At 35.9% G+C, this 12147-nt stretch overlaps 1 protein-coding gene across 2 annotated transcripts in view; it reads right to left on the bottom strand.

Moving 5' to 3' along the window:
• l(2)gd1 (lethal (2) giant discs 1) overlaps positions 1-12147 on the bottom strand; it is a 49547-nt gene that overhangs the window by 34767 nt on the left and 2633 nt on the right. For both annotated transcript variants that reach the window (XM_069821541.1, XM_069821542.1), the window contains exons 2-7: positions 11674-11818; positions 11391-11497; positions 9543-9742; positions 7637-8051; positions 5723-6152; positions 1297-1497 (exon numbers count right to left, since the gene is read on the bottom strand). In XM_069821541.1, coding sequence (XP_069677642.1) covers positions 1297-1497; positions 5723-6152; positions 7637-8051; positions 9543-9742; positions 11391-11497; positions 11674-11818 — 1498 coding nt within the window. The remainder of the gene's footprint in view (positions 1-1296; positions 1498-5722; positions 6153-7636; positions 8052-9542; positions 9743-11390; positions 11498-11673; positions 11819-12147) is intronic.

Genomic DNA, 12147 nt, shown 5'->3' with positions numbered 1-12147 from the left:
AAGTGACATACTGACAGTGTTCCTGCAGTACATACTTGTTGACTAAATCTCCTTGTTGAGTGTTACAGAAGGCCGTATGGCCTTAACTCTGCCAGGTTAAATAAATCATTATTATTATTATTATTATTATTATTATTATTATTATTATTATTAAATAAGTGAGTCAACGAGTACTGTGAAGTGCTTCTACGTGTTTAATTCCAATGGTTCAAATTCAATCTAATCTATTATTATGAACATAATATAAACAGCCATAGGCATGGGAAATATAAACTGTGATCTGCGTCACCTTATCGTAATCGATAAGGAGGTCAGTGCCAGATGATTAGGAACGCGATTGAATAACGTAACATATTGTCTTATGCTGGGGAGTTGATGCCATATAAGCGCTGTCAAAGTTGCTGTGACACTCTTATAGTCCTAAAATTAAACACCAATGCATAAGGCTTGTATATACAGTATTTAATCACAGAGAAAGAACTATATATGTTATTAAGTAGGCCTATGCAATACTTGTATGTGCATTAATTTGTGTCATTTAAGATGCATGGTTAAGCTAACTAATTTTTGTATTCTGGAACACATATTATTCATTTAAAGTAATCGTTACGTTAATTTACTACTTATCAAGTTTCATATTATTTTGTACTATTTACGGTTCTGTAAGTGCAACTTCATTTTATAATTCAGAGATGTCAGTCAGTTACGGAATGAGGTCAGTCTGTTACACATCACTTTTTCGGCCATAACTCCATTACTAATCGTGGTTTGGAGGTCGTTTTCAACTTAAACTGAAGATTACAATTTCCTTTCCGAACTATATTTTGCAAAATTGTATCAGCAATGACAATTCAGAGAAATCTATGGAGAACCATGTTCACCCGAAGAGAGAGTTGACATTTATGTCAGTCTGTTACACACACTTTGGACGTAAATAAATAGTATACTTTTCCTATTAAAGACGTTTATTTTTATATGTATCTTAAGAGTACACTTCCCTCTATAAAATCCTGCGGTGACACAGTCTAATTTCAACCCATTATACAATTTAGGCAGACATTTTGCTGTCAAAGTGTACTGTAAATGTCAGTCAGTTACACGTGGAACTGCTCTATACACTACACAGTATATTATCTTATTTTCATTTACCCCTCTCAAAAACATAGAATATAAAACAGGTATTAGCTAATAAATGCTATTTCTTCAAATACTGAATGCTATTTTTAAAAACATTTTTGCTATAAATACAAAAATGAATGCTATACTTTCACACTTCTAAACATAAATGACACCTACCATTTATTTTTTGTGGAAGTACTGGTGTGGTAGAACCAGATGGCTTTGGTGGTGTTGGTGCTGGTGCTGGAGGAGTGGGGGCTTCTCTAGGTCGGGGAGCTGGAGTAGGTGCAGCAGGGGGCGGAGATACTGCCGGCAGTTCACTTGGACTTGCTGCTGGAGGTGCACTTCCACCACCTTCCACCGGAATAGGACCAAAACCTACATAATGAGACAATGAAATATAAATCACTACTCTAGTTCATAAAATTTCTGTTACTACAGCACTCTTTCTTAATAGACAGAAATGATATATTATGGCATTTGAAACAAATATAGATACTAGTGTCCTGCAATGTTCGAACATGAGAAAGGCAAATAAGATATTAAAAACTTCGTCTTATTTCATATGAAAAACTAATCACAAGATATGTGCTAAAATTCTTAAACGATTAAAACATGAGCGAATGGGTGCAAATATTTTTATAACAAGGTGGAACAAGCATGACAGGCCTCCTCTTGTAGAACGAACATTCGGCAAATATCGAACTTCGCCATACTTGACAAACCTGAAACGAACATAGCACCTGTAATACACGACGCTAATAGATACATACAAAACGAACGAAATTTTGATAACTGTTCTTTTACAAAAGTGATAAGACAAGAAAGAAAAAAACTGAACACACACACAGGAGCAGCATGGCAAATCCAGAGTATACATGAGAGTGAAGAAAACTGACACTAAAAATAGACTGAAAGCAGACGAATTTCTTCTAGCATACAAAATGACTTTGAAAAATCAATAAAATAGAATTCAATATTATGTAACCAAACCATGGCATAAGTGGAGAGCCTGAAGAAATGCCTCAGCGATGATCTGGTATTAAAGAGTGGAGAGTCCGCAGTGCTGGATTTACATATGTGGCGGCCCCATGGTAGCATACAGTTTGGGAGCCTCTGTATAAAGTATAAATCCATGTAAATGATATCACAGTGTGTATAAGGAAAGATAAAAATTAAAAAACTATTTGGCTTTGCACAAAGATAATAACAAAGCAAAAGAGAGTAGGCAGGCTAAATAAAGACTGCATGAAGATGCTCATTTTATACAGTTACTTGCTTTCTTTGCAGCAAGCACGTCACTAATATCTTTAAAATCCATTTCATGGAACATATCACTCTCCATGCTGAGTACAGGAAGATGTGTCGGACAATCTTGGTTCATGCTTGTCCATTATTTTTTTAAATAACCTTGTTCCACTACAGTTTGACACCAACAGTATTAAATATAGTCTTAAAAGTATTTCCAATTTGGGAAATATTGCTCTAAATGTATAATCAGTGAGGATTTCTCTCCTTTGGAAAATGGTCTATGTGGTTTTCTTTCATTTTCACCACTAATGCTGTCCAATATCTAAGCATCGTTCAAGATCATTCTGATATGCAATAAGATCAGTAGCTGTACATAAAATCTCCAATAGATTTAAAATACCAAACTGGCTCAGATATCCAAAATGCCAAGCTGGTACAGATATCCAAACTATTCTATGACAGTACTGCAACCAGATACTGTCAGACAAAGATAATGAAAGTTTATCAATTATGGAAATGAAGCTTTCTATCTGAAACTGCTCCATCTGTAATAGCTGGATTTCTGGTGCTTTGCCACATTCTCCAGGATTAAGCATAATATTTTTCATTCACTGGCAAGTACATTCTTAAACATAGGACCAGGTGTATATAAATGAATGAATTTTAAAGCTGTATAGTAATTATTTCAGCTGAGGTATAAAATAATAAACCAGTAAAGTACGTAAGTTTTAATAAAACAAAATGCCATGAGTTCGTGGATGCAAGCAGCAGTGATAGTGGAGGGGACCTGCATCTGGTTGGCCAACAGGAATGCCAGGAATGTTTTGCTGGAACTGACTGTAGCTTGAGAAAAACTACAAATAAACAGTAACATCATTTACAACACAATAAAAAAACTAAATTTGTATGAAACATTAAAACGTACAGTAAGAAAGTATGTGTAATCTTCAAGATATGGTAATAGCGAACATAGTTAGTGCAACACCTCAGCTATAGTGAATGTCATTAAGAAGTACAGTTTTATCTGTATTAAAGTAACGTGATTTATTATTTTTATAACGACACCTTTCTAATAAGCAACTCATTCCAATGACATTTAGCAACAGCATAAATTACTTAAAAATATATGTTCTACATATATTTTACAGAACTCTCACTGAGAGAAATTCACAGGCAGCCTAGCTGGTAATGTCATTGTCATTACTGACAAAAGCATTTTACGAGCCAAGAACTGAAATTCTACAAAAAGAAGGCAGAGGGTGGGGTAGGCCAAACTGTTCCTTCTATCGTGCCAGCAACCCTTTACAAACAATATCAGGCCAAGTTATGAATTGTCCTATAATCCAGACATTCAGTTTAGACTGCAACTTCAGACATTTAGTTTACAAACAGATGTTACATATAGTGCAATGGAGCAAAGTACAGTAAATTCCCTCGTATCCGGCACCCAAATAATCGCCAATACCAAAACAACAGCACTTTTGGCTAGGGCAAAAAAGAAAGAGAAAAGTCTGACGAAGATGTGAGTGGTTTTCGTAGGTCGCACATGCCGCATATTGTGTTTACTCTTTACACTGTTCACGTGTGAAAACAGACAAAAAAACCTGTTATGTCCCTGGTGTAGAGAGTAGCATCGGTACCTGTCACTTGGACCTTGCAAACAATGCACACAGATGATATCTTTCAATTTAACACTTGAACTCGCCCATTTCGAAGGTGTGTTGGATGAGTCTAAATACAAACATGTGAAATTCTCTGTTCCTACAGCGCGTAAAAATTTCATTTGAGTGATAGATAGTATCATGGGTATTACCGCTAAGCACTGCTGTTGCACAATGGATTCCACGAAATGCAAGCAAAATGTTTTTTATGCTCAAATCATCGGAGCACTACTCCACAGTCTTTATGTTACGATGGTGGCTACACTGCTCTTCACGTCACATGACTCAAATGACCGCCATTTAAAATTGTCATAAGGTTACGAAAACTTTTAGTATTTTTTATGCTCTTATATATTACTGTATTACAATAATTATGAACTGATGACTGTACATTACAGTATTCAGTACTAAAAATAAACATTGTACGTATTTCAAACTTTATTTTTAATTATCTATATGAAAATTACTAAATTTCAACATGAAAAAAAAGTTAGTGCAGTACAGTGTGTCTTTACATAACCTATAAACGTAATTTCCAATTATTCGGCAAAATCAGTTATCCAGCACTGGCTTTGCTCTACAGTTGCTGGATATGAGGAATTCTACTGTAAATCGAGAGTGACAAAAAGAAAGCTGATATGTGCTATGAAATTAGTTTAAGAAAGAATTAAGAATGATTTATAGATGCAATACTTTGTGAAATGGAACCAAAAAAAATTGCGGATTTCTTCAACCTACATTCTTAATTGTCAGTATTGTACGTATTTTAATTACTTTACATGATAGTATTTTACTCCATATTTCACTGTTGTCTACAATTCAGTACCTACAGTAGTTTTGTTTTTCAAAATAATAAAAATAAGAATGGTGTAAAGTACTTTAAAAGTTGTAGTACTGCAGGCAAAATTACAAATTAAATTATAGCAGTGCTCAACATACGTAATATTATGAATGTATTTCTTCTTCGAAAATCAATCTATAATTTTTATTTTAAAAACTTGAAAGCAATTCAAATAAACCTGTTACAAGTTACTAGCACACAGGAGTGGTGAACTTTGTTGGGGTTATCATTCTGTAGCTGAGAAGACTCAGTTTTAAGGCACGTTAAGAGGATGGAATATTGTAGATGGCCTAAATAAATGTTCATTCACTGGTAAATGCCCACAGTGCTCTTGAAGTGCTGGCATGAATCTGTTTCGGAGACCACAACGGATCACTAGGTCCAATGCTTGCCAGAATAATGATATTTTCTTTTCTGAATTTTATTTTCTGTGTTTATTTATTTATCTTGTAGTAACATTCATTTATTGCGACATCATTTCTTTAATCCTTTCGATGATACTATAACAAAGTTCAACTATATTTCTTTCCAATATTTCTCATGTGCAACACAATGTAATTGTCATGTTTTAATCAATAAAGATGAGTTGCGAAATACGACAATTACAGCCTTGTTGTCTATTTTTCATTCATATACCAAGTTATTTAGTGCGTATAATTGGCAAACAATAATTAAAGTTCCATTATGGTAAATTTATCAGAACCAGTTAAATGCACAATAATGATGAGAATGATTCTAATCTATTTGATTTCATCTGATAAAATACAATCTGTACACTTTCTTTGTGCATTTATCCAGAATACAGGAATGACATATTATGGACAATCTAGCACAAAGATTTAGAACTTACCGGGAGGTGTCGGAAGCTCATCAATGGGGATGGGCTTGCCTGCACGGTGCAACTTGATGGCGTTCTCATACTGCTTCACAATTCGGCCCATACGTCTGGCTTTGCTCGAATTGCCCTCATCACGGGCTGCCTGCTCCACACTTCTATACTTGTCAAGTCGCTGTTCCAGAGCTTCCATTACACTAGCTGGTGCAGGTGGTGCACCATATATGTCCGCAGGTGCTTCATCATTTGGTGCCTCATCAGAAGGTGCAGGTTCTTCCGAAGGAACTGCTGGTCTTTCCTCAGTTGCTCTCTGTTTCTCATTTTCTTCTTTCTGCCCTCTAGATGATGTTGGGACGGATGCTGTGAATTCTGATGGAGGAGGGGGCATCGCACTCAGATCCACTGGTTGACCTTCCTCAAGCGCACCAATCACAAGATCAAATTGCTGCGTAGGAAAAACAAAACACTTGCTGACTCGACAGCCGTATGAACAAGATACATAGGTACATTAAAGTGAGTTAAATGTTGCAAAGCTAGCAAAAATATTAAAAAAGTTGTGACTATTTAACTATTTTCATTTTTACATTCAACATTTTTATTAAGCAGTATGGCAGTAAAATGTTTAATATCCTCCCTATGGATATAAAAAATCAAACTCAAAACATAAGATTTAGGGCCAAATTAAGGGAGTACCTAATTACTATGCTTTCTATTCTGTAGGTCAATTTACGACATTCAACAATGCTGCAGGAATATTTCTGTCTTGTACTTTAATATCAATAATAACCCCTTGTGCTCTACTAGTATATTGTAAAATTCTTCTGTATAGAATCGGTACGTCCACATCTGTAGAGTAACGGCTATCGCGTCTGGCTGCGAAACCAGGTGGCCCGGGTTCGATTCCCAGTCTGGGCAAGTTACCTGGTTGAGGTTTTTCTGGAGTTTTCCCTCAACCCAATAAGAACAAATGCCGGGTAACTATCGATACTGGACTCATTTCACCGGCATTATCACCTTCATTTCATTCAGACGCTAAATAACCTGAGATGTTGATACATTGTCATAAAATAACTTACTAATATAATAGAAGCCATGCTCATTCGAGCCCAGGCACTACCAAAGAAAGCAGAAGGCTTTGAGATATAAAGAGCCGACAACAATGTCAATGTCAAAGACACCGTCTTGCACTGTGGATTATAATTTATGGCCAGAATAAGCGCTGTTGCTAATACATCTTGATGCTAATCAGTGCATTCTTCTTCAGTGAGCACGTGTTTTAGTTGGATGTTTCTGTATGGAGCTATTATTTTTCTAGTTTTATTTGAAAGTGTGTAGTTAATAGTTTTAGCAGTATTGCATAGTGTCCATTAAGTGCGAAAAGATTTAACAATATGTGGAGGCCTTAGAAACAATCCAAATCTCGTCTATTGAAAATGAACAAAGTGACTCTCAACCTAGAACTAGTGATTCCAGTGCTCCAAAGAAAAGGAAAGCGACAAAAACTTTAAATAAACAAAGCCAAAAGTTTGTAATGCACATGAGTTTGTTCAAAAAAACAATTTCGAGACTGCCAAGATTTTTAAATTAGACAGAAAAACAGTGCGAAGAATTGTGCAAATGTGGAAAAAATAGGGCATAAGTAACATACTTTCATGTATAGAATCAGCTAAATAAATTTAAAATTCCACTGAGCGGTTGGCAAAAAAAAAGTTTTATTGATAACATTTTTTGCATTAAGAATTACTACAATATTTTTGCTGAAGATAGGGCTAAAAGCTGATAATTAGAAGAAATAAAATCATATTATCATTTTACACATATTAAACTACCGAAAAACGATAAAAGCCAAAATTTCATTTTTTTGTCAAAATTCGGTGTACAGACTCCCCTTAAAGACAGTGAGACCCTGATTGTAATTATAACACAAACCTTAGCTACACGGACGTACTGGATGGCCAAATTGTTGTCCCCAGTCCTCTTGGCCTGCAAAGCAGCAGTCTTGTACTGATTCTGACGCTCCTTCAACAAGCTCAGAGTGTCTGACTGATTCGTGGGTGAAGATGAAGGCTCTGGTGATGAAGGAGCGCTGGGCCTAGACACAAGGCCTGGGAGAGGGACCCCCAGTGCTGGACGAGCAGGCACTGCAGGTGGAGGTGGTGGTGCTGGACGTGATGGAATAGGAATAGGAACATCTTCAGCTGCTGGAGACATAGCAGGTTGGGGCTCTGGAGGCTTTTTCCCTGCAGTTGTAAGCACTGGAGGTGGAATATCTTCTTCATTCACCACACGGCCTGCACGGGCCTGTTTCAGGAGGTCACCCAGTGTTTTGACACCTCGTCCAAACCTGAACACGAATCAGAACAAGCAATTAAAATCTCGATTGAGTGGATGGTAATAATTTATTTACCGCCTCTTTTTCAATGACAATGGTGCCTCAAAGAGGTAATAATGAGGAATGCAACAATTATTCTTAAAAAAAAAAAAAAAAAAAAAAAAGAGTGTAGCCTCTAAGTGCAGCAAAAGTGAAACTTTTTAAGCTGTAAATGTGTATACTCAGGCCATTGTGACCTTTCACTTGACAGTTATATGAGTTGGCAACCATTCCTATGAAAAAGTTTAATGCTGTGTGATAGCCTTGTGAATCAATCAGAACATAGCATTTTCTACCAGCTGTTTCTACTGCTATTCAAAGTGCTGCTGTGTTGTCAGTTTGTTACATAATGTTACCACCACATGCATAATTTGTATGTTAATGTTATAAAGTTGTGGACAATTTATCGTTCAGAAAATGATAATTCGCATTGTGAGAAACCTTTGCTTAAATAATCAGGCATCAGAATGGTGCAAATGACTCGTTAATGGCCTGAGGATGATATCCCTCTTCTATTATTATTTCAAGAGTTGTTTTTTGGATCTTCACTGTAAGTCATCACTCCTTCACCTTTTTTCATCACTCTTAAACAGCAATCTTTGGCCTTGGCTAGCTTCAACCCTTCTTGTTAGTACAACCAGATTTCCAAACTGGTTACTCCTATCACCCTTCATCTTGAAAAAAACTGACACACTTTAAACACTTCACAAGCATAAATCTTCTTCAGTGGGTGACTTCATGTTACCATGGAAACCAAGTGTTTGATGAAAATGGGAACTCAAATGGTTTTACCTATAGCACTGTAAATTCAATAGACACTGCTCCCCTTGGCACTCATAGCAGTCGATGTTATTCTCTTCAGCAGATGGTTACACCTACTGTTTATACAACTGAAAGTTGTTCAAACTAGTTGAAAAAAGAAAAAGGAAAATGGTATTGATAATAACTAAAATTAATTATTACTACGACATAAAATTATACATTACATATAAGTACACAAAGTGACATTTCACTTATTTCACCTGAATATCCAGTTACCCCAGTGGCTCTTAACTTTTAGTGCATATAAACCCAATGCAGATTTATCACTATAATGAAAAGCATATATTACCTTAGATCATATATAAATAACAGATAGCTCATCCCCATGTTAAAATCGGTAGCACCTTAAAGAGAATAACCCCCAGAATCGCCACCCGTCTGCCGTAAACGAACATGAGATGGCAGTACAGTCACTAATACAATTCAAATGGGAGTTATGATGTGACTCCTTATGTAACAACTAGATGGCAGCATAGTAAACCTGATAAAAGTTGTTACCGTCAAAGCCTATAAGGCCAAGCAATCTGGGTATATATGATCTAGCATGTTACGTATCATTTACACGAGACTGCTTATTTATATTCATATTTCCCTACATAACAAAACCAGTGAGAGAGGTAAGCAGATCATTAGAAAACATACCTCCGTGCTCTGGAGCTCTCACCCGCTGCCTTTGCGTTCTTTTCTGCTTCCTGATACATCTTCAGCCTTTCTTCAAGTGTGGACACTAATGAAGATCCTGAACCAACAGGGGCTGGAGGCGATGGTTTGGACTGTGGTACAGGCTCGGGTTCAGGCTCAGGTTCATCTGCCTCACCATCATTTAAGGCACTGAGCTCTTCCTGGCACAAATATCATAACAAATAAGGTTCAACTTGTAGCAAGGTTTTCTGATGAAGGGTGATACTTATTCATATATCCATTCATTAGCTAATTTCTATAATTATTACTACATTCCTATATAATTAAGGACAAATGTATTTATTCGCATTAATTCTGAAGAAGGAAAAAAAACTCTGATTAAGGTTCTGACTGATGTATACATCTCACTTAACGATATGTGTCAAAAGGAATAACAACTGTTTGTATGCATCTGAAATCTGATTAGTGTAATATGTTACTAATCAGTGATGTATGCAATGGAGGGAGAAAGGAACTGGCTACCCTAACCCATTACCTCCTGGCTTAGTTGTCTCATGAGTTATGCCTTACTGGTGTCACTTATGAGATTCAAACCTGTCTTTGGACAGTTAACTAAACAACAAATTGAAAAAATATTTGAGTATTCAGGATGAGAAATAATGTTGAATGTTAGAATCAATAAATTGTAAGGAGTTGATTTGTATTGTTACGAATGCAATAAATTTTGCTTACATTCTGTATCATGAAGTGTGGACTCAAAATCTAATAATGCAAACATGTTTGGTAATGGAGGTTAATTTCTTTCAAATATGTACCTTAACAATCATAAAACACACCAGAAAAGAAGATATAGCTTTAGCCTTACTTCGATTTGATTCTTGATCAGTGTCAATCCTATTGTATGAGTGGAATGAATTATTTTCTTGCAAACTTACACTTAAAAACTTAAGTCCACTAGCTTATAATTTTACATTTACATGAACAATTGCATTTAATGGGTAGGGTTACCAACCCTCCCCCCCTCCCCGTATTTCCCGGGATCTCCCATATTTGATCGTAATTTTGAAAAGCCTTCCGGCTCCAGTATTTTTCTTCTCTTTGAGCATTTTTCTCCCTCATTTTTCCATAATATAAAAATCTTTATTCTAAACATTTGATTTTGCCGTGAATGATGATGATTTATATGATGAATTTTGTTGTTCAAGAAATGCATTCAAATGTGCAGTCTTCTTAGAAGGTAACGCTTGCCAGAAATGGGTTTTAGTACTCACCTGTTTAAAATAAAACAATGCTAATATTATAAATTTTGAACACACTGGTGAATTTTGTTATATGCATACAAAGAGGATGGTGCATCTCGTGAACAATAATGGGACATATGTTTGAAACACAAGCATGACACATCTAATGAAATCAGAGCTGCAAACTGCAATCAACTTCAAATATTACACATGACAAAACCTGTCTCAAAATACTCTTAATTTAAGACTAGCTGCCAAAATGTAAAATAAAGTTGTTTTTTTAGTGACTGAACTGAATAATTTGTCCATTTTCTACGTGAAGTTTTGTCAATTCCTTAGTCTCCTTTATTTTCTTCAAAAAAAGTTGACAGCCCTATTAATGGAGCAATATCTAGTTTTCATGTCAATATATTTAAGAGTCCATTGTAAATGAGGCCTAACATTCATAGAATTTACACTAGTAATGACAGATCAAATGAACGTTTGTTGAGTTCATTCTACCTTCTGCTCAACAGTAATGTATTGTTGCATAATGGCAGAGGGTTGCCAGTAATGGAACACCACTTCAAAAACACTCTGAGTTTCTTCACATCACTATTATACATACCATCAAGCCTGGATCATTCTCATCTCCTGATAGCTCTTCATCTGATGGTATATCCCGCATACTCTCTGCTACCATTGCATCCAAATTCACAGGAGGAGGAGGACGAACTATAAAGATTGCATAGTAGGTTAGGAATTTAATTCTTTCAACAAATATTTAAATATCTTCCTGCACACCGAGATTCAGACATAGAAGATTTTGTCCCAGAATTATATCAAATATCTACGCTAATGAAAAGAAATGTTAGTTGCTTGTAAGCAAATACAAGAAAGGTTTTCCATACCTCGTTTTGGTCTACTGGGAGACTTTCCCGAAGTCAAAGCCAATAACTCCGCCTCAAGATCAGCATCATCATCGTCATCATCCACTCCTCCCATCATGTCAACGTTTCCATAATCATTTACACTTGGTAAATCCAGCAATCCAAACTATAAGATAGAAAGCATAAAGTTTTCAAACAGACCTGTGCCTTCTGCCGAAAAATTAGACGACATGCTGAAAGATTTGAAGAAACAGGCTCAGTGAAGGATCGAAAATCAAGCAGAAAACGTAATGTTCTTACAGAAGAAAAATTAGACGAGACTGGTGAAAGATTAGACCATAACCCTCAAAAGTCTCTAAAGCGTTTAGCACAGGAAACTGGAATATCTCAATCCTCTGCAAGAAATGCAACAAAATTATTGAAACTGGACTCACGAAACCCAGATCTAACACCCTGTGATTTTTATTTATGGGGAACACTAAAAGGTAGGATTTA

This window comes from Periplaneta americana, chromosome 3, assembly GCF_040183065.1.
Source record: "Periplaneta americana isolate PAMFEO1 chromosome 3, P.americana_PAMFEO1_priV1, whole genome shotgun sequence".
Taxonomy (NCBI): Eukaryota; Metazoa; Arthropoda; class Insecta; order Blattodea; family Blattidae; genus Periplaneta; species Periplaneta americana.
Note: the sequence above shows the minus strand (reverse complement) of the source record. Positions and strands in the feature narration are given on the sequence as shown.